We start from the raw sequence: 23,121 nt of genomic DNA, 5'->3' as shown, positions 1-23,121 counted from the left end.
TCCCACACATCTGGGGATGCACCACCCCCAGATAAAGAGAGCCGCAAGTTCGATGCAGCCGGAAAGAGAGTCGCAGCACAGGCTGCAAACCAGTGGCGCATCGCTAACTCCCAAGCACTACTTGCGCGCTATGACAGAGCCCATTGGGACGAGATGCAACACCTCATTGAGCATCTACCCAAGGAACTACAAAAGAGGGCGAAGCAGGTGGTTGAGGAAGGACAGAACATATCTAATAATCAGATACGCTCCTCTATGAACGCAGCGGACACAGCTGCGAGAACAATTAACACATCCGTGACTATAAGAAGGCACGCATGGCTACGAACGTCTGGTTTTAAACCAGAGATACAGCAGGCAGTGCTCAATATGCCATTCAATGAAAAACAACTGTTCGGACCAGAGGTGGACACGGCAATTGAGAAACTGAAAAAGGACACTGACACTGCTAAAGCCATGGGCGCACTCTACTCCCCGCAGAGCAGAGGCACTTACGGCACCTTCCGCAAGACAACCTTTAGAGGGGGTGTTCGGGGTCAGGCCACACAAGCCAGCACCTCACAGACAACACCGTCCAGCTACCAGGGACAGTACCAGAGGGGAGGCTTTCGGGGCCAATACAGAGGACAATTCCCTAGGAATAGGGGAACATTTCAAAGCCCCAAAACCCCTACAACCAAGCAGTGACTCACATGTCACTCATCCCCTCCACACAACACCAGTGGGGGGAAGAATAGGTCAGTATTACCAAGCATGGGAGGAAATAACTACAGACACTTGGGTCTTAGCAATTATCCAACATTGTTATTGCATAGAATTTCTACAAATCCCTCCAAACATACCACCAAAAGCACAGAATTTATCAAAACAACATTCAGACCTTCTAGAAACAGAAGTTCAAGCATTATTGCAAAAGAACGCAATAGAACTAGTACCAGAAACACAAATAAACGCAGGAGTTTATTCACTGTACTTCCTAATACCAAAAAAGGACAAAACACTGACACCAATCCTAGACCTCAGAACACTAAACACCTACATCAAATCAGAACACTTTCACATGGTCACGCTACAAGAGGTGTTACCATTGCTAAAACAACAGGACTACATGACAACCTTAGATCTCAAAGACGCGTATTTCCACATACCAATACATCAGTCGCACAGGAAATACCTCAGGTTTGTATTCAAAGGAATACATAACCAATTCAAAGTATTGCCGTTTGGTTTAACAACCGCGCCAAGAGTCTTTACAAAATGTCTAGCAGTAGTGGCTGCACACATCAGAAGGCAGCAGATACACGTATTCCTGTATCTAGACTGGCTAATCAAGACCAACTCACTGACAAAGTGCTCACACCACACAAATCAGGTCATACAAACCCTCTACAAACTCGGTTTCACCATCAACTATGCAAAATCACACATTCTGCCGTGCAAAGTACAACAATACCTAGGAGCCATAATAGACACAACAAAAGGATTAGCCACTCCAAGTCCACAGAGAATTCAAAATTTCAACAAGATCATACAACGCATGTATCCAACACAAGGAATACAAGCAAAAATGATATTACAACTCCTAGGCATGATGTCCTCATGCATAGCCATTGTCCCAAACGCAAGACTGCACATGAGGCCCTTACAACAGTGCCTAGCATCACAATGGTCACAAGCACAGGGTCTCCTTCTAGATCTGGTGTTGATAGACCGCCAAACATACCTCTCGCTTCTATGGTGGAACAGTATAAATTTAAACAAAGGGCGGCCTTTCCAAGACCCAGTGCCACAATACGTAATAACGACAGATGCTTCCATGACGGGGTGGGGAGCACACCTCGATCAACACAGCATACAAGGACAATGGGACGTACATCAAACAAAACTGCACATAAATCACCTGGAACTGCTAGCAGTTTTTCAAGCACTAAGAGTATTCCAACCAATCATAACTCACAAGTACATTCTTGTCAAAACAGACAACATGACAACAATGTATTATCTAAACAAACAGGGGGGGACACACTCACCGCAGCTGAGCCTTCTAGCACAAAAGATATGGCGCTGGGCAATTCACAACCACGTTCGCCTAATAGCACAGTTTATTCCGGGGATCCAGAATCAACTTGCAGACAATCTCTCTCGAGATCACCAACAGGTCCACGAATGAGAAATTCACCCCCAAATTCTAAACACTTACTTCAAACTTTGGGGAACACCTCAAATAGACTTATTTGCATGGCAAAATGCCAAAACTTCGCATCCAGATACCCACACAGGCAGTCTCAAGGTAATGCCCTATGGATGAACTGGTCAGGGATATTTGCGTACGCTTTTCCCCCTCTCCCTCTCCTTCCATATCTAGTAAACAAATTGAGTCAAAAGAAACTCAAACTCATACTGATAGCACCAACATGGGCAAGGCAACCTTGGTACACAACACTGCTAGACTTATCAGTAGTACCCCACGTCAAGTTGCCCAACAGGCCAGATCTGTTAACACAACACAAACAACAGATCAGGCATCCAAACCCAGCATCGCTGAATCTAGCAATCTGGCTCCTGAAATCCTAGAATTCGGACACTTAAACCTCACACAAGAATGTATGGAAGTCATAAAGCAAGCTAGAAGACCATCCACTAGACACTGCTATGCAAGCAAATGGAAAAGGTTTGTTTGCTACTGCCATCAGAATCAAATTCAACCATTACACGCATCTCCAAAGGATGTAGTGGGCTACTTGCTACACTTACAAAAATCGAACCTGGCCTTCTCTTCCATTAAAATACACCTCGCAGCAATATCTGCATACCTGCAGATTACCCATTCAACTTCACTATTTAGGATACCTGTCATTAAAGCGTTTATGGAAGGCCTCAAAAGAATTATACCACCAAGGACACCACCCGTTCCTTCATGGAACCTCAACATCGTCTTAACAAGACTCATGGGTCCACCCTTTGAACCTATGCATTCTTGCGAACTACAATTCCTAACCTGGAAAGTTGCATTTCTCATCGCCATCACATCTCTAAGAAGAGTAAGTGAAATTCAGGCGTTTACAATACAAGAACCTTTTATCCAACTACACAAAAATAAGGTAGTCCTAAGGACTAATCCTAAATTTTTACCGAAGGTTATTTCACCATTCCACCTAAATCAAACGGTAGAACTACCAGTATTCTTCCCACAGCCAGATTCCGTAGCTGAGAGGGCACTACATACATTAGATGTCAAAAGAGCATTAATGTACTACATTGACAGAACAAAGAACATCAGAAAAACTAAACAGCTATTTATTGCATTCCAAAAACCTCATGCAGGAAACCCAATATCAAAACAAGGTATAGCCAGATGGATAGTTAAGTGCATCCAAATCTGCTACCTTAAAGCAAAACGACAGCTGCCCATTACACCAAGGGCACACTCAACCAGAAAGAAAGGTGCCACCATGGCCTTTCTAGGAAATATTCCAATGCACGAAATATGTAAGGCAGCCACATGGTCTACGCCTCACACGTTCACCAAGCACTACTGTGTAGACGTGCTATCCGCACAACAAGCCACAGTAGGTCAAGCCGTGTTAAGAACCTTATTTCAAACTACTTCCACTCCTACAGGCTGAGCCACCGCTTTTGGGGAGATAACTGCTTACTAGTCTATGCACAACATGTGTATCTACAGCGACAGATGCCATCGAACTGAAAATGTCACTTACCCAGTGTACATCTGTTCGTGGCATCAGTCGCTGAAGATTCACATGTGCCCACCCGCCTCCCCGGGAGCCTGTAGCAGTTCGGAAGTTAGCTTAAGCTTTGTACATTTGTAAATATATTATTTAAACCTTAAATAGGTACATACTTAGTCACTCCATTGCATGGGCACTATTACTACAACACAACTCCTACCTCACCCTCTGCGGGGAAAACAATCGAAGATGGAGTCGACGCCCATGCGCAATGGAGACAAAAGGAGGAGTCACTCGGTCCCGTGACTCGAAAGACTTCTTCGAAGAAAAACAACTTGTAACACTCCGACCCAACACCAGATGGCGGGCTATGCACAACATGTGAATCTTCAGCGACTGATGCCACGAACAGATGTACACTGGATAAGTGACATTTTCATTCAGACTACTTCCGCTCTGTAAAGAAATGGCTCCCTGTTGCAGTTACCCCCCACTTTTTGCCTGATACTGATGCTGACTTGACTGAGAAGTGTGCTGGGACCCTGCTAACCAGGCCCCAGCCCCAGTGTTCCTTCACCTAAAATGTACCATTGTATCCACAATTGGCACACCCTGGCATTCAGATAAGTCCCTTGTAACTGGTACTTCTAGTACCAAGGGCCCTGATGCCAAGAAAGGTCTCTAAGGGCTGCAGCATGTCTTATGCCACCCTAGAGACCCCTCACTCAGCACAGACACACTGCTTACAAGCCTGTGTGTGCTAGTGAGAACAAAATGAGTAAGTCGACATGGCACTCCCCTCAGGGTGCCATGCCAGCCTCTCACTGCCTATGCAGTATAGGTAAGACACCCCTCTAGCAGGCCTTACAGCCCTAAGGCAGGGTGCACTATACCATAGGTGAGGGTACCAGTGCATGAGCACTGTGCCCCTACAGTGTCTAAACAAAACCTTAGACATTGTAAGTGCAGGGTAGCCATAAGAGTATATGGTCTGGGAGTCTGTTTTACACGAACTCCACAGCACCATAATGGCTACACTGAAAACTGGGAAGTTTGGTATCAAACTTCTCAGCACAATAAATGCACACTGATGCCAGTGTACATTTTATTGTAAAATACACCACAGAGGGCACCTTAGAGGTGCCCCCTGAAACTTAACCAACTATCTGTGTAGGCTGACTGGTTCCAGCAGCCTGCCACACTAGAGACATGTTGCTGGCCCCATGGGGAGAGTGCCTTTGTCACTCTGAGGCCTGTAACAAAGCCTGCACTGGGTGGAGATGCTAACACCTCCCCCAGGCAGGAGCTGTGACACCTGGCGGTGAGCCTCAAAGGCTCACCCCTTTGTCACAGCCCAGCAGGGCACTCCAGCTTAGTGGAGTTGCCCGCCCCCTCCGGCCACGGCCCCCACTTTTGGCGGCAAGGCTGGAGGGAACAAAGAAAGCAACAAGGAGGAGTCACTGGCCAGTCAGGACAGCCCCTAAGGTGTCCTGAGCTGAAGTGACTCTAACTTTTAGAAATCCTCCATCTTGCAGATGGAGGATTCCCCCAATAGGGTTAGGATTGTGACCCCCTCCCCTTGGGAGGAGGCACAAAGAGGGTGTACCCACCCTCAGGGCTAGTAGCCATTGGCTACTAACCCCCCAGACCTAAACACGCCCTTAAATTTAGTATTTAAGGGCTACCCTGAACCCTAGAAAATTAGATTCCTGCAACTACAAGAAGAAGGACTGCCTAGCTGAAAACCCCTGCAGAGGAAGACCAGAAGACGACAACTGCCTTGGCTCCAGAAACTCACCGGCCTGTCTCCTGCCTTCCAAAGATCCTGCTCCAGCGACGCCTTCCAAAGGGACCAGCGACCTCGACATCCTCTGAGGACTGCCCCGGCTTCGAAAAGACAAGAAACTCCCGAGGACAGCGGACCTGCTCCAAGAAAAGCTGCAACTTTGTTTCCAGCAGCTTTAAAGAACCCTGCAAGCTCCCCGCAAGAAGCGTGAGACTTGCAACACTGCACCCGGCGACCCCGACTCGGCTGGTGGCGATCCAACACCTCAGGAGGGACCCCAGGACTACTCTAAGACTGTGAGTACAAAAACCTGTCCCCCCTGAGCCCCCACAGCGCCGCCTACAGAGGGAATCCCGAGGCTTCCCCTGACCGCGACTCTTTGAATCCTAAGTCCCGACACCTGGGAGAGACCCTGCACCCGCAGCCCCCAGGACCTGAAGGACCGGACTTTCACTGGAGGAGTGACCCCCAGGAGTCCCTCTCCCTTGACCAAGTGGAGGTTTCCCCGAGGAACCCCCCCCCCTTGCCTGCCTGCAGCGCTGAAGAGATCCCTAGATCTCCCATTGACTTCCATTACAAACCCGACGCTTGTTTCTACACTGCACCCGGCCGCCCCCGCGCTGCTGAGGGTGAAATTTCTGTGTGGGCTTGTGTCCCCCCCGGTGCCCTACAAAACCCCCCTGGTCTGCCCTCCGAAGACGCGGGTACTTACCTGCAAGCAGACCGGAACCGGGGCACCCCCTTCTCTCCATTCTAGCCTATGTGTTTTGGGCACCACTTTGAACTCTGCACCTGACCGGCCCTGAGCTGCTGGTGTGGTGACTTTGGGGTGGCTCTGAACCCCCAACGGTGGGCTACCTTGGACCAAGAACTAAGCCCTGTAAGTGTCTTACTTACCTGGTTAACCTAACAAATACTTACCTCCCCTAGGAACTGTGAAAATTGCACTAAGTGTCCACTTTTAAAACAGCTATTTGTGAATAACTTGAAAAGTATACATGCAATTTTGATGATTTGAAGTTCCTAAAGTACTTACCTGCAATACCTTTCGAATGAGATATTACATGTAGAATTTGAACCTGTGGTTCTTAAAATAAACTAAGAAAAGATATTTTTCTATATAAAAACCTATTGGCTGGATTTGTCTCTGAGTGTGTGTACCTCATTTATTGTCTATGTGTATGTACAACAAATGCTTAACACTACTCCTTGGATAAGCCTACTGCTCGACCACACTACCACAAAATAGAGCATTGGTATTATCTCTTTTTGCCACTATCTTACCTCTAAGGGGAACCCTTGGACTCTGTGCATGCTATTCCTTACTTTGAAATAGCACATACAGAGCCAACTTCCTACACGCTCCTACAGGCTGAGCCACCGCTTTTGGGGAGATAACTGCTTACTAGTCTATGCACAACATGTGTATCTACAGCGACAGATGCCATCGAACGGAAAATGTCACTTACCCAGTGTACATCTGTTCGTGGCATCAGTCGCTGAAGATTCACATGTGCCCACCCACCTCCCCGGGAGCCTGTAGCCGTTTGGAAGTTAGCCTCAACTTTGTACATTTGTAAATATATTAAATCTTAAATAGGTACATACTTATTCACTCCATTGCATGGGCACTATTACTAACAAACAACTCCTACCTCACCCTCTGCGGGGAAAACAATCGAAGATGGAGTAGACGCCCATGCGCAATGGAGACAAAGAGGAGGAGTCCCTCGGTCCCGTGACTCGAAAGACTTCTTCGAAGAAAAACAACTTGTAACACTCCGACCCAACACCAGATGGCGGGCTATGCACAACATGTGAATCTTCAGCGACTGATGCCACGAACAGATGTACACTGGGTAAGTGACATTTTCATTTAGGGGAGGGTTTAGACAACCCTCAGAACCATCCACCTCCCAAACAAAACCCACTTACCAGCCTCAGTACCAGAGAGGGGGGGGGTTTGTGGTTCCTACAGAGGACAGTTCCCAAGAGGAAGAGGGAAATTCCAGCCTGCCAAGCCAACCCCTAGTAGCAAGCAGTGACTTCAGTGTCGCATTTCCCCAACACATATCACCGGTGGGGGGGAGATTAACCAAATACTACCACAATTGGACACAAATTACCACGGACACGTGGGTCCTATCAATTATTCAACATGGTTACTGCATAGAGTTCACAAGATTCCCTCCAGATGTTCCCCTAAGAACGCACAAAATGTCTATACAACACTTACCCCTATTACAAATAGAGGTCCAAGCACTGCTAGCAAAAGAAGCCATAGAGCTAGTACCTTATCACCAGAAAGGAACAGGGGTTTATTCCCTGTATTTCCTTATCCCGAAAAAAAGACAAAACGTTAAGGCCTATCTTAGATCTCAGAACACTGAACCTCTTCATCAAATCAGATCATTTCCACATGGTAACACTTTGGGACGTAGTCCCCTTACTAAAACAAGGGGAATACATGGCAACACTGGATCTAAAAGATGCATATTTTCACATACCCATCCATCCATCTCACAGGAAATACCTCAGGTTTGTAATACAAGGCAAACATTACCAATTCAAGGTGTTGCCGTTCGGAATAACAGCCCCCAGGGTATTTACAAAATGCCTAGCTGTAGTAGCAGCTCATATAAGGAGACATCACATGCACGTATTCCCATATCTAGACGATTGGCTAATAAAAGCCAACACTCAATGACAATGTCACGTTCACACGCAATATGTAATAGATACTCTACACAAACTAGGGTTTTCTATAAATTACCAAAAATCACATTTGCAACCATCCCAAATACAACAATACCTGGGAGCAACGCTTGACACACAAAAAGCAATTGCCACTCCAAGTCCACAAAGAGTTCTATTGTTACAAAATAGAAGATCAACCATGCAGCCAAACCAACAATACACGGTCAGGTTTGTGATGAAACTGCTAGGCATGATGTCATCATGCATAGCTATTGTCCCAAACGCAAGGCTAAACATGCGGCCCTTAAAACAGTGCCTAGCAAAACAATGGATGCAGGCACAGGGTCAACTACAAGATCTAGTATTGATAGACCGCCAAACACACTCTTCGCTTCAATGGTGGAACCCTGTAAATTTAAACAAAGGGCGGCCTTTTCAAGACCCAGTGCCTCACGCCATTATCACAACAGACGCATCCATGATTGGGTGGGGAGCACACCTCAACAATCACAGCATACAAGGTCAGTGGGACAATCAGCAAAAACAACTTCACATAAATCACTTAGAACTGTTAGCAGTCTTTCTAGCACTAAAAGCCTTTCAACCCCTTCTAGCCCACAAACACATTCTTGTCAAAACGGACAATATGACAACAATGTATTATCTAAACAAACGGGGGGGACACTCGTCACAGCTGTGTCTCTTAGCACAAAAAATATGGCTTTGGGCAATTCACAACAACATTCGCCTGATAGCACAATATATACCAGGCATTCACAATCAGTTAGCCGACAATTTCAGTCGAGATCACCAGCAAACTCACGAGTGGGAAATACATCCCCAGATTCTACAAGATCCCTTCTACCGCTGGGGGACACCAAACATAGATCTGTTTGCAACAAAAGAAAATGCAAAATGCCAAAACTTCGCGTCCAGATACCCACACCCTCAGTCCAAGGGCAATGCTCTATGGATCAGCTGGTCAGGGATATTTGCTTACGCTTTTCCCCCTCCCCAGCTCATTCCTTATCTGGTCAACAAACTGAGTAAAAACAAACTCAAAGTAATACTTATAGCACCAATGTTGGCTCGCCAACCGTGGTACACCACACTGTTGGACTTATCGGTAGAACCCCACATCAAACTACCAAACAAACCAGATCTGTTAACACAACACAAACAACAGATCAGACACCCGAATCCAGCATCGCTCAACCTTTCAATCTGGCTCCTGAAGTCATAGAATTCGGATATCTAAACCTTTCAAAAGAGTGTATGGAGGTCATTAAACAAGCAAGAAAACCCACAACAAGAAGTTGTTACGCTAACAAATGGAAAAAATGTGTTTGCTACTGCCAGGCTAATCAAATTATGCCGTTATACGCCTCCACACAAAACATTGTAAGTTATTTACTACACTTGCAAAAGTCAAATCTAGCCTTTTCCCACATTAAAATCCATCTCACTGCAATATCTGCTTATCTGCAGATTAAACATACAAAATCACTTTTTAGAATCCCAGTTATCAAAGCCTTTATGGAAGGACTAAAAAGAATCATACCCCCAAGGACACCACCAGTACCTTCGTGGAATCTTAATATTGTATTAACACGACTCATGGGCCCACCATTTGAACCCATGCATTCTTGTCAAATCCAATTTTTGACTTGGAAAGTAGCCTTTCTAATAGCCATCACATCACTTCGAAGAGTTAGTGAAATATAGGCGTTTACTATTCAAGAACCCTTTATACAAATACATAAACATAAAGTGGTTCTCCGTACAAATCCACAATTTTTACCAAAAGTCATATCACCGTTCCATCTAAACCAAACTGTGGAACTCCCATTCTTCTTTCCACAACCAGACTCAGTAGCTGAAAGGGCATTGCATACATTAGACATAAAAAGAGCGCTAATATATTACATTGACAGAACAAAACAATTTTGTAAAACAAAACAATTGTTCGTAGCTTTCCAAAAACATCATGCAGGTAACCCTATATCCAAACAGGGCATTGCCAGATGGATAGTTACATGCATTCAAACCTGTTACCTTAAAGCTAAAACAGAATTACCCATTACACCAAGGGCACACTCCACTAGAAAGAGGCACCACAATGGCTTTTCTTGTTAATATATCAAATGGCAGAGATTTGTAAGTCAGCCACCTGGTCTACGCCCCATACAGTTACTAATCATTACTGTGTAGATGTGTTAGCAACAGAACAAGCCACAGTAGGACAGGCTGTATTAAGAACATTATTTCAGACAACTTCAACTCCTACAGGCTGACTACCGCTTTTGGGGAGATTACTGCTTTGTAGTCTATGCACAGCATGTGTATCTGCAGCTACACATGCCATCGAACGGAAAATGTCACTTACCCAGTGTACATCTGTTCGTGGCATGTTAAGCTGCAGATTAACATGCGCCCTCCCACCTCCCCGGGAGCCTGTAGCCGTTTTAGTTGCATGTAAATTGTAAATATGTAAATAAATATCCCTTTACTACACACTATGTACATACATTTCTACTCCATTGCATGGGCACCTCTAGTATCCTTACTTTACCAACTCCTACCTCACCCTTTGCGGGGAAAACAATCCAAGATGCAGTCGACGCCCATGCACAATGGAACCGAAAGGGAGGAGTCACTCGGTCCCGTGACTCGAAAAGACTTCTTCGAAGAAAAACAACTTGTAACACTCCAAGCCCAACACTAGATGGCAGGAACAGTGCACAGCATGTGAATCTGCAGCGTATCATGCCACGAACAGATGTACACTGGGTAAGTGACATTTTCCATACAATCCTTCACTCCTTACTTCACCCTACTGCCGGAGAACAATCTAACAAAGGACTCCGTGCCCATGTGAACTATCACCAAGAGGAGGAGTCACTCGATCTTGTGACCCTAAAAAGCTTCTTCGAAGAAAAACAACTTGTAACACCCCAAGCTCAACACTAGATGGTGAACTTACGCAAAGCATGTGAATCTGCAGCACTACATGCCACGAACAGATGTACACTGGGTAAGTGACATTTTCCATATCGCACACGTCACCTCAAAATGAACTGAAGCAACTGCCACCTGCTCAGCATGATGGGATACTGGTGGTCTCTGGGTTCTTAAAGGCGCAGCCTCTATTTTAACTCATATAATGGGAGCCTATGGCGCTATATCGCCCTGCCTTACTTCATCTGTGTGTTATACCGAAAAAGGGTTTGTGAAAGACATTTGTGCTGTTTTAAAAAAAACATGAAATTATATACATATATTATCTCCTGGCCCCTTTTTTTAAGTAAAGATAACAATTGGGCCATTGTAGCCTGTTACTATAGGCTGCGTAATATTTTTCTCTCTCAAGTGACTCTGTAGGCCTTCCTGAAGAAAGGCGAACATCTGCATTTGAGAAATAATGTGAAAAAGGGCTCTGGGGTCCCCGCTCGTGGGCGGAACTATCTTGAAACATTCATGTTTCTTTGTAACAATCAATTGCATCGTGATTGGGAACTGGCCCACCACTCTGTGCTCCCTTTGCATTGCTGCAGGACAATCAAGGGAGCATTCTGCTAGTTACCAGCATCCCACCACTATGCTATAGGACCTGGGAGCAAGGACGTTGTTTCCTAAAAAGATAGGAAAAATACGTCTTGTTCTCCAGTGACTCGGCCTCTTTAGATGCAGCCTGTTTACACATGGGCTGCCTGGACTCTTTGTTTTTGGTAGGAGGAAAACTCAGTTAGCCCAAAACGTTTTAAAAAGTAAACAAACGCCTTGCTTCTTTTTTTGTCTGCTAGTACCTTTAACAGTACCTTTGAGTCTGCTTGTGGATCATACACTACTCCTTCATGCAACCAAATTCCTAAACCATGTTGGAATATATATATATATGTGTGTGTGTGTGTGTGTGTGTGTGTGTATATACACACACAACTGTAAAGTTTTATGGGGCGTAGTTTATATGTTTTACTGAAAGGAAAGAAAATACTTGAGGGGGCCTGATTGTGCATTTATCCTCTGGCTTGCCAAGGATCAAGGGAAAGATAATTCACTTGTCAGATGATTACACTTTCAGCTTAAGAGCGTTAATAAGAGGATGGTTAAATATTTACTTTTAATGTTAGTAACCAAGCCAGCTTGAATGTTTTCATCTGTCATCATATAAAACATTTTATTTTATGGTTTCGGGATGTATCATTTTTTGATGAACACCTATGAAGATGAAGAAGGTTCACAACTAAGTCATGCTTACATTTGTAACCTTATGATCTTTCTTTTAAGGTTTATGGGAAAACCATTGACGGACAGCAAACAATTATAGCGTGCATTGAAAGCCACCAGTTTCAGGCAAAAAACTTTTGGTGAGTAATTCTAGATTCCAGCATTTGTACCCACCAAATAAATGCACTGGAGCTATATTTTGATACAAAGATAATGTAGAAGTGTCTGTTCAACCTGGATGAGAAAAACTTGGTCAAATAAAAGAATATCATAAAACGTGCTTTTTTTTTATGAAGACCAATTTTCCAGTTTGATATGTCCGTTTTCCTTTTGTTTGAGTTTGTCTTGTTACATACAGGTTTGCTTCTTAAAATTTGACATTGCAATCAGGCAAGGAAGACCTAGTGATTTCCCTACAATCTTTCTGGACATGGTATCACTTCTATCACACAGTGGTGTGGAAAAGATCCAGTGAAATTGCTTTCAGAGTGCCATTGGTTTGTCCTTGCCATTGAGACAAGGACATTTCTCTGTTTATTTGTGTACCACAGCTGTTGTCCCATCCTGGTAACATGAAATTTGAAACAAAATTCTGTTGTAGTGTCATTCACAAACCATTTCCACCCACTGCAGAATACAGCATGGGGCATTGGGTCAGCTCACTTCAGTCTTTTGCTAACTCACTGTGAATTTATTCCGCTCTTCAACAAGGAGCACATCAGCATACAAAGCAGTCCCCTTCGGAGCCAGGGACTGCTTTGACAATGTGTACTTTTGGAGACCAATAAAATGTTTGCTTATACAATTTTTTTCGTTTTGGCGACGGCCAGGCAGTCTCCCTCTGACAAAGTTTAACAAAATACCATGATCAAACAAGAATTGACAAAGGCAAAATGTAGTCGGGGAGCACACATGCCAACTTGCACAATGCTGCTGTGTCACACAATATCTGCTTCTTTCTCACAGGCACCTAGTGAAGAGCTAATTGCACACTTGAGCAGGGGAAAGAAGCTGGAAACCACTGCACATCGTGGGTTGCCAGCTCGTCTTTGAAGGCTCTGTTCAGCAGATTTCCATTAATGAATGGGTTTCAAAACATCCCAGGGCATCTGCAACAGCCTCAGCTATATCTCTCTCTCTTCTTGATTTTAGTTGTCTAAAAGGGTGAAAAAATCCGTATAAATAGGCTGAAGATTCTGGTCAGGTGAGCTGTGATCTACTCCTTTTAAGGTGGGATCTGCTCTGCGTCAATGGCTAATTGCTGTAATAAAACCAGGAGGCATTCAGCCTGGACCAGAGAGCAAGGAAAAGCAGAACAATCTTTCAAGTGGATTATGGTTCACTTTATTCATTCGTCTTAGACTAGTTGTAGGAAGTTGGCTCTGTATATAGTATTTCAAAGTAAGAAATAGTGTGCACAGAGTCCAAGGGTTCCCCTTAGAGGTAAGATAGTGGCAAAATTAGATAATTCTAATGCTCTATTTTGTGGTAGTGTGGTCGAGCAGTAGGCTTATCAGAGGGTAGTGTTAAGCATTTGTTGTACACACACAGGCAATAAATGAGGAACACTCACTCAAAGACTTACTCCAGGCCAATAGGTTTTTATATAGAAAAATATATTTTCTTAATTTATTTTAAGAACCACAAGTTCAAGATTTGAAGTAAATACATAAAATGCAAGATACTCCACACACGTAAGTTAAGAACTTTGAATTAGAGCAATAACATAAAAATGACAATAAGCTATTTTAAAAGTTGACACTTAGTGCAAATATCAACAGTTCCTGGGGGAGGTAAGTAAAGGTTAGATTGTGAGGTAATTAAGACACTTACAAGTCTCAGTTACTGGGCATAGGCAGCCCACCGTTGGGGGTTCAAGGCAACCTCAAAGTTACCACACCAGCAGCTCAGGGCTGGTCAGGTGCAGAGATCAAAGAGGTGCCCAGAACACATAGGCACCTATGAAAAACAGAGGGGTGCTCCTGTTCCAGTCTACCAGCAGGTAAGTACCCGCGTCCTCAGGGGGGGCAGACCAGAGGGGTTTTGTAGAGCACTGGGGGGGACACAAGTAGGCACACAAAACACACCCTCAGCAGCACAGGGGCGGCCGCGTGCAGTGTGGAAAGCAGGCGTTGGGTTTTAGATAGGAAATAATGGAGGGACCCGGGGGTCACTCTGGCGGTGCAGGCACAGGGGGGGCTTCTCTGGACAGCCACCACCTTGGCTAGGCAGAGGGTCGCCTGGGGGTCACTCTTGCACGGAGGTTCGGTTCCTTCAGGTCCTGGGGGCTGCGGGTGCAGTTCTTGGTCCAGGCGTCGGGTCCCTTGTTACAGGCAGTCGTGGTCAGGAGGAGCTCTGGATTCTCTCTACAGGCGTCGCTGTGGGGGTCGTCTCGGGCTACTGACAGGGTCGCAGTCGCCGGGAAGTCCGCCCTGTGGTGTTTGTTCTCTGGACCTCGAGCCGGGGGCGTCGGGTGCAGAGTGTGAAGTCTCACGCTTCCTGCGGGAAGAGTGAGTTCTTTGAAAGTTGCTCCTTTGTTGCACAGATGTTACTGTTTTTGCGCAGAGCCACTGCTCACAGGAGTTTCTTGGTCCTGGGGGTCGGGGCAGTCCTCTGAGGCTTCAGAGGTCGCTGGTCCCTGTTGGATGTGTCGCTGGTTGCAGGTTTTCGACTCTGGAGACAGGCCGGTAGGGCTGGGGCCAAAGCAGTTGTCATCGTCCGTCGTCTCTGCAGGCTTTTAGGTCAGCAGTCCTTCTTTGTAGTTCGGGTTGCAGGAATCTGGTTTCCTGGGTTCTTTGGTGCCCCTAAATACTACATTTAGGGGTGTGTTAAGGTCTGGGGGCAGTAGCCAATGGCTACTGTCCTGGAGGGTGGCTACACCCTCTTTGTGCCTCCTCCCTGAGGGGAGGGGGGCACATCCCTAAATCTATTGGGGGAATCCTCCAAAATCAAGATGGAGGATTTCTAAAGGCAGGGGTCACCTCAGCTCAGGACATTTTAGGGGCTGTCCTAACTGGTGGGTAACTCCTTGTTTTTCTCATTATCTCTCCTGGACTTGCTGCCAAAGGTGGGGGCTGTGTCCAGCGGGCAGGGATCTCCACTAGCTGGAGTGCCTTGCGGCATTGTAACACGAAACCTTAGCCTTTGAGGCTAACTGCTAGGTGTTACAGTTCCTGCAGGGGGAGTTGTTAAGCACCTCCACCCAGTGCAGGCTTTGTTTCTGTCCTCAGAGCACAAAGGCTCTCACCCCAGGGGGGCAGAAACTCATCTCTCAGCAGCAGGCTGGCACAGATAAGTCAGTCCTGCACTGAAGGATTGGGTAAAATCCAGGGGGCATCTCTAAGATGCCCTCTGTGTGCATTTTTTGATAAATCCAACACTGGCATCAGTGTGGGTTTATTATTCTGAGAAGTTTGATCCCAAACGTCCCAGTATTCAGTGTAGCCATTATGGAACTGTGGAGTTCGTTTTTGACAAACTCCCAGACCATATACTTAATATGGCCACACCGTACTTACAATGTCTGAGAAGAGACTTAGACACTGTAGGGGCATGTTGCTCATGTAGCTATGCCCTCACCTGCGGTATAGTGCACCCTGCTTAGGGCTGTAAGGCCTGCTAGAGGGGTGACTTACCTATGCCACAGGCAGTATTTTGTATGCATTGCACCCTGAGGGGGATGCCATGTCGACTTTGCCTTTTTCTCCCCACCAACACACACAATCTGCAATGGCAGTGTGCATGTGTTAGGTGAGGGGTCCCTGAGGGTGGTACAACAAATGCTGCAGCCCTTAGAGACCTTCCCTGGTCACAGGGCCCTTGGTACCACTGGTACCTTTTACAAGGAACTTATCTGTGTGCCAGGGGTGTGCCAGTTGTGGAAACAATGGTACATTTTTAGTGAAAGAAAACTGGTGCTGGGGCCTGGTTAGCAGGGTCCCAGCTCACTTCTCAGTCAAGTCAGCATCAATATCGGGCAAAAAGTGGGGGGTAACTGCAACAGGGATCCATTTTCCCACACTAGTGCAATGAGAAACTGACTAGAGTATTGTTTGTCCACAAAACATTTAAGCCAAGCCTGTTTCTAAGTAGGATAACGTTTCCTGTGGTAATCTACACATCATAAAGCTCAGCTGTAGCACGTTGTTGTTTTCTCATCAAAATAAAGCAGGAGTATATGTACCATCACTGGAGAACAACTCCTTTTTTTAATGAATTCAGTGCCCAAAATGTCAAGCACTACTTATAAATTTATGCAAATGTTTGCTTACTATCTTTCCTTTCTAAAGATCAAGGCAATAAATGACTTCAGCCAGCAATTGTGGTGATGCTTTATTTTGTTAAATTTTTGTTTTGTTCATCATTTTTAGAGGCAGATCTGTTTGGACCAAGGAGATAGGCACTCATTTTTATAGTGCACTGCTTTTCTCCATTTTCGTTTTGCACTGTAAAATAAACGATTTTCCTCGTTGCTATATCCTATTGTAAGGAAGTTGGTTATGAATTGAAAAGGATGTGGCATCGTCACAAGTAATAAGCCCACAGCCTCATTTATACTGTGCACCAAGCCCCCCTTTGTAGCACTTGACTTTCTCAAGATGAGGCTGAGCAGTCATAGGCATACTCCAGGGAGATAGTGGTGGCTAGTACCCTAGTCCTCTGGCACAGAACACATTTCTAATCAACTCGAGTCAGTGCTTTTACTTATAAAAAGAAATGGTATGTTTTACACATTTTACAAATGCAAACATATTAGTTGAAAAAATGTATGGTGAAACCCTCCAAACAGTTCACACCCCTAGCGAGCCCTGAACCATATAACTTCAATACACTGCACCAATACTAGACACAGTGTAATTGTGTGTAGTTCTCAAAATGCAGGCCTGCGGTCTTCGTCAGGGTATCCTCACATTAATAAAAGCAGAAATGTGTCACAATAAACCAGCGCAATACTGTTAAGATCATCATAGATGATACTATCTTATAGGGACATCCATTAGAGCATGGAATGATTCGTTGCAAACTTTGTGATCATCAATAAAACATTTCAGAACATTTAATGACCTTCATCGAAACCTGTGACAATGCACTGCTAAGCTTGTCATTGACAATAATACATTTCAAAATATTTTATAGACCTTCATTAAAACATGTAATGATTCTCTTTCTCATTGTCAATAAAGCATTTCCAGTTTCATTAAACTATGGGCATGGGCTATTTTTAATAAGCTGTTACGCAGCCTTGGGGCCACTAAATTGTACTCACACAAGAGACTCTGAAACCAGATGAAATTTCCCCCAGGGCACTAATTTGACCCCTTCAAAGACTTATGGTAACTTTTTAAAGTCTAGGGAGTTCGCTGCTCACGCTTGGTAGCCCCAGAAATCAGTCAGACATGTGAGTGGTCTTGGAAGCTCCACAATAAAAATGCATTTTCACCTATTTGCAATGGGTTATGTGGTGCTCACTTGCCTCAGAGAATCAGCTCCTACAGCAACCCTTTGATGCTACTACCACAGGGCAAAGGGTCCTTTTTTCGTTTGGTGGCTTTTGGAAAAAAAGAAAATATTTATTAAAGGTGCCCCACTCCCAGTTGGAGCATCGTTTTCCTATTTTTGATAGGAGATATGAGGGAGCCCCAGAGCCCTTGTGGATCCAGCTGCTCCTCACACACTGCAATTTTGTATACGGCCAGCGCAGTAGCAGCTTAACTTCTTTACCACCCATGGCTACAAGCGGGTTCCTGCCTCAGCACTCTTCCATCTCCACCAAGACAATGCATGGCGATTAGAAGGTGGCATGGCAGTGTGCCCCCAGCACTGGTCTCTTCAAGGGCAGTTCTCCCCTCAAGCACAGTGACACTTAATTATCCTGCTTCAGCATGTCTGTTTGGGTTCTTCATCTGTTTCTGGGGCGATGAGGAGCCCCTGGGGCACCCTTAATAAAAAATGAGGGTGAAGGATGCATGCTTGCACATGCCCCCACCCCCAGACCATTTTCTTTTGCTTTGAATCCTCTGGAAGATAGCCCCCACCTCTACCCACCCCCGTCTTACGATCGTACAAACTGGAGGGATACCATGCCTGACCTGTCCCCTAGGGTACCAGACTTCTTTCTTTCATGCTTTCCTTGGGCCACAGTGGACCCATTTGGACATTGAAAGTTTTGTTTTGCTCCTGGTGGCAATTTCTAGTTACCAAGTGCGTTGATTAGTCTCCTGCCCTCTAAAACATTGCAACCCTAGAGGGGCTTGATTTGCACTGCACTCCTCCTTTGCGCAGGATCACTTTCTTGTCTGGGTGCCTGGAACTGCTCCTATGTCCAAGGTGTTCATTAGCAGCACCCCCAAGGCCGAGTGTCCTCACTGCCTGCACCCTCCAGGTCCCTTGGCCTCTTTGGCTACTTGCAGAGCACAAGTCCAGAGTCCCCCTCTGGAAGGTACCACTTCTGCAGTACCAGTCCACAGAACATTCTGGGGAGCCCACCAGGATCCTCCCCAGCGGGGTGCATCCCTCTTCTGTCTCCCAGAGGATGTAGGGAACAGGTACCTCTCGCAGGAGAACACATCCTAGTCCCTGGGCATCAACTGAAGTCTGAAGGTTTTGAAACCATCTATGCAGGAGTCGGGGTCTTCTCTCTTCCAGCTGAGTATTCCTCTGATGTTACTTCTTCTATGTCCAGGCTGTTCTCAAAAGTGTCTCATTTGTGCAGAGCTTTGTAAGTGGGGGTGGAAAGTTCTAGAAGCTTGGCCCATGTGCCCTGTCCTCCAAACATTTAGCATTTTGGGAATTTCTAAGATGGTGCTGTCATAGTGGCTGTTGAAAGACCTTGTCTGAGACCCTAAACCCAGTCACAACTGCCTGTTTGCTTCCCATCAACAGGTAGCCGCTCATGTGGCTAGATCCAGAGTTCTAGCTACTCTTTTAAAAAAAACAATTTTTATGGTATTAAACCTTCCTTGGCCAGGTAAAGGGTGAAATATAATTAGCACGTGCAGACTCTGTACCCACCCTCTCCTCTCCACAAAGCAAACCTTATTTCTGACAAATGGGTGTATAGTTTATAGAGGGCTTTGATCATCCAGCTTGCCCCCTAGCCAAGGGTAATTACCCCAGCCCAGCTGGGTGACTCAAAGGCCTGAAACTCACTGGACACTAAGATAGAGAAAAATGATACATTTTATAAGCGCCACTAGAATTGAGGCTATGTGGAAATTAATATCAGGACTGCATTTGGTACCCTGATTTACCACTTATTGACTGAGACTTTACGCTCAACTGTGGCGAAACAGTAGTTTGGTGCAGATTTCATTGATAGTGTATATGTCACTGTAGCACACTACAGATGTACATACACGCAGTATTAATGGCCACTCCTAATACAAGACCTGCACAAATCAGCACCAACTCTTGAAGGGTTACGTCTGCTACTGGCTTCCTAGGAACAGATACCGTGTTGAACAAGACTGCAGTGTCATATGCTCAGCCCGTCCACGTTTGGACACTTATGTACACAGATGTTCCATTGCAACCAGCCCAGAGACACTTAATCTTGTTTTTACATCAGTAGACCTTAACTTAAAAGGTGTACTCTGGCAGCTAGCCCCCCCATACCATTGTAACAGAGCTTTTAATGGGTAAGACTCGCTATCAACAGAAGTCCATAGGCAAGGTAACCCATAAAGTAAAAAATCATGGAGTTTAAAAGGGGCGGAACCCATTTATCACACGTTTATTGTTGTGGTATTTCCTGTTTTTGTATTGCAGGATCTATAAATTGCTTACCCTTTTGGTGCTTTTGACATAGGTATGCAGCTTCCTAACTGCATTGATGTGGGTGAATTGTTTAGAACATATACTTTCAGTTGTTCATAATGGATGAGGGGGAAGGTTTTGCAGCGGTCTAATATATACCATGTGTAAATTGTGAGTGTGTATTGGATTCTCGCTGGATCATGGTTCACAATGAACATTCAGGTCCTCCAAGATCTTCCACCTAACCTAAATCAGAGTGAAAGTGAAGTAGCAATGGGTAATGGTAATGTATACTTCCAAACAGGTCTTTCTAATGCAGTGGTAAGTGTCTCTTCGGTTTCTCATTTGAATTCTATTCTTCCAGAGCAGGATTCTGGTAGAATCATACCATCCTAGTTTTCTCCCCCCTTCCACTTTGTAGTTGAAACAGATCGGTCACTGTCCTGATTTATTATTAGTGTTTTTCGGTGCAACATTCCTATGTCTTTGTGTCGGACGTTTCCTTGGCCAGCACTGCTCACTCTGTCTGAGTGACCCATGTACCATGTCTGCATGTCCCTTTATTTTCCTGCCAACCAAAGCTGTCTTGAGGTTTTTTTTTCCATAAGGCTCCTGTACAGACGCTTCGCCCTAAGCTCTCTGGGATGCATAGGTGTATGTATCAATGTATACAAAGTGACTGGTAGCCGAGAAGCCTAAAATCAGACTGTTCCATGTCTATCCAGTTCACCTTAGGGGAGCATGGCATAGCTCTTCTCTGGTCTTTGACAGCAAGAGATTCTTGTGTCAGAGTTGTGGGGTAGCTCTTTTGTTTTGTGGCAAGTGAGGAATAGTTGTTGACTAGTAAATGAGGGTTTTTTCTGTTTACAATAGGTGAGATAACTGTTCAGAGATATATATATATATATGTTCGATGGCATGTGTAGCTGCAGATACACATGCTGTGCACATCCCGCCATCTGGTGTTGGGCTCGGAGTGTTACAAGTTGTTTTTCTTCGAAGAAGTCTTTTCGAGTCACAAGATCGAGGGACTCCTCCCATTTCGACTCCATTGCGCATGGGCGTTGACTCCATCTTAGATTGTTTTTTTTCCGCCATCGGGTTCGGACGTGTTCCTTTTCACTCCGTGTTTCGGGTCAGAAAGTTAGTTAGAATCTCGGAAAAATCGTCAGTATTGTTTGCGTTCGATATCGGGTTAGTTATAACAGATCGACACCGACTTTTGAAGAGCTCCGGTGGCCCTTTGGGGTTTTTTCGATTCCCCCGTCTGGGCCTGGTCGGCCCGGCCACGTGTCTCTTCAAGGCTGATGGAACGGACCCCATTCCGCTTCTGCCCAAAATGCCATAACAAGTATCCATATACAGATCAGCATCTGGTCTGTTACTTGTGTCTGTCTCCAGAGCACAAGGAGGATACCTGTGAAGTGAAGCCTGTCGAGCGTTTCGGTCGAGGAAGACATTAAGAGACCGAAGAGCAAGAAGACTGCCGATGGCGTCGGCGCCGACAGGACAAGGGCGTTTCCAGGAGGAAGAAGAAAGCTTCTCTATCCATGAATCGGACTCGGACGAGCTCGATCCCGAAGAAATGCCGAAAACCGTGAGTAAGACGTCGAAACATAAAACTCACGAGAAGACAACAAAAGCCCAGGGGACGCCACCGCCAACAGGCCATGGCTTAACCCGAAAAATAGGTGACCGATCATCGGCACCGAAAAAGGGCACGCTGGTGGCGAAGTCATCCGACTCCGGTCGAGATCCGCCACACAGCAATCTCGGGCTCGAGATAGTGGCTCCAAGCAGATTCGGCACCGAGACAGCGGCACCGAAATGAGCCGGCACCGAGAGACCACGATGCTGAAAACAAAAAAGGTTTCGTCGGAACCGAAAAAAGTAGCCGAAAAGGTTTCGATACAGAAACATCCGGCTTCGGAACCGAAATCAAGTTCCTACACAGAGGAACAAGGACTGTCCTCACAAATGAAAATACATAGATTTGGACAGGAATTCAAGACAATGGAGCCAGACTACACCCAAAGACGGCTCCACATCCAAAAAGAAACGGGAAAGATCAGCACTCTCCCTCCTATTAGGATGAAACGCAAACTTGCCTTCCAGGAGAAAGACAAGCAGCCACAGGCAAAGGGAGCTAAACAAGTAACCCCGCCACCATCTCCACAATGCTCTCCGCAACCATCACCGGTAGCCACTCCACCTATGATGCAATCCCCGACCCACACAGGGATGAGTCAAGATGACCCTGACGCATGGGACCTTTATGATGCACCAGTGTCAGATAATAGTCCTGACTGTTATCCAGCTAGACCGTCGCCACCAGAAGATAGTACAGCCTACGCACAAGTGGTGTCGAGGGCAGCGGCATTTCATAATGTCAGCCTACATGCAGAGCCCATTGAAGACGACTTTCTATTTAATACACTGTCGTCCACACACAGCCAATACCAGAGTCTTCCCATGCTACCTGGGACGCTCAAACACTCCAAACAAGTGTTTCAGGAGCCTGTAAAAGGAAGGGCCATTACTCCAAGAGTGGAGAAAAAATATAAACCGCCACCAACAGACCCGTGTACATCACACAACAGCTAACACCGGACTCAGTTGTAGTAGGGGCAGCTCGCAAGAGAGCAAACTCACATACTTCAGGAGATGCACCATCTCCAGATAAGGAAAGTCGCAAATTCGACGCAGCAGGCAAAAGGGTGGCGGCACAGGCAGCATGTAAGGAAATGCCTCCTTGGCATGGTTGCCCCCTGACTTTTTGCCTTTGCTGATGCTATGTTTACAATTGAAAGTGTGCTGAGGCCTGCTAACCAGGCCCCAGCACCAGTGTTCTTTCCCTAACCTGTACTTTTGTATCCACAATTGGCAGACCCTGGCATCCAGATAAGTCCCTTGTAACTGGTACTTCTGGTACCAAGGGCCCTGATGCCAAGGAAGGTCTCTAAGGGC

General features: G+C 45.7%; 1 protein-coding gene across 1 annotated transcript in view; it reads left to right on the top strand.

The window, feature by feature from the left end:
• The window catches only part of CAPZA2 (capping actin protein of muscle Z-line subunit alpha 2), a 260,949-nt gene that overhangs the window by 128,581 nt on the left and 109,247 nt on the right, over positions 1 to 23,121 (top strand). The window contains exon 6 of the mRNA XM_069228921.1: positions 12,460 to 12,539. Within this exon, the coding sequence (XP_069085022.1) occupies positions 12,460 to 12,539 (80 nt within the window). The remainder of the gene's footprint in view (positions 1 to 12,459; positions 12,540 to 23,121) is intronic.

The sequence above is a fragment of the Pleurodeles waltl genome, chromosome 4_1, assembly GCF_031143425.1.
Source record: "Pleurodeles waltl isolate 20211129_DDA chromosome 4_1, aPleWal1.hap1.20221129, whole genome shotgun sequence".
Lineage (NCBI taxonomy): Eukaryota > Metazoa > Chordata > Amphibia > Caudata > Salamandridae > Pleurodeles > Pleurodeles waltl.
The sequence above is the reverse complement of the archived record's forward strand: the minus strand, read 5'-3'. Positions and strand labels throughout refer to the sequence as shown.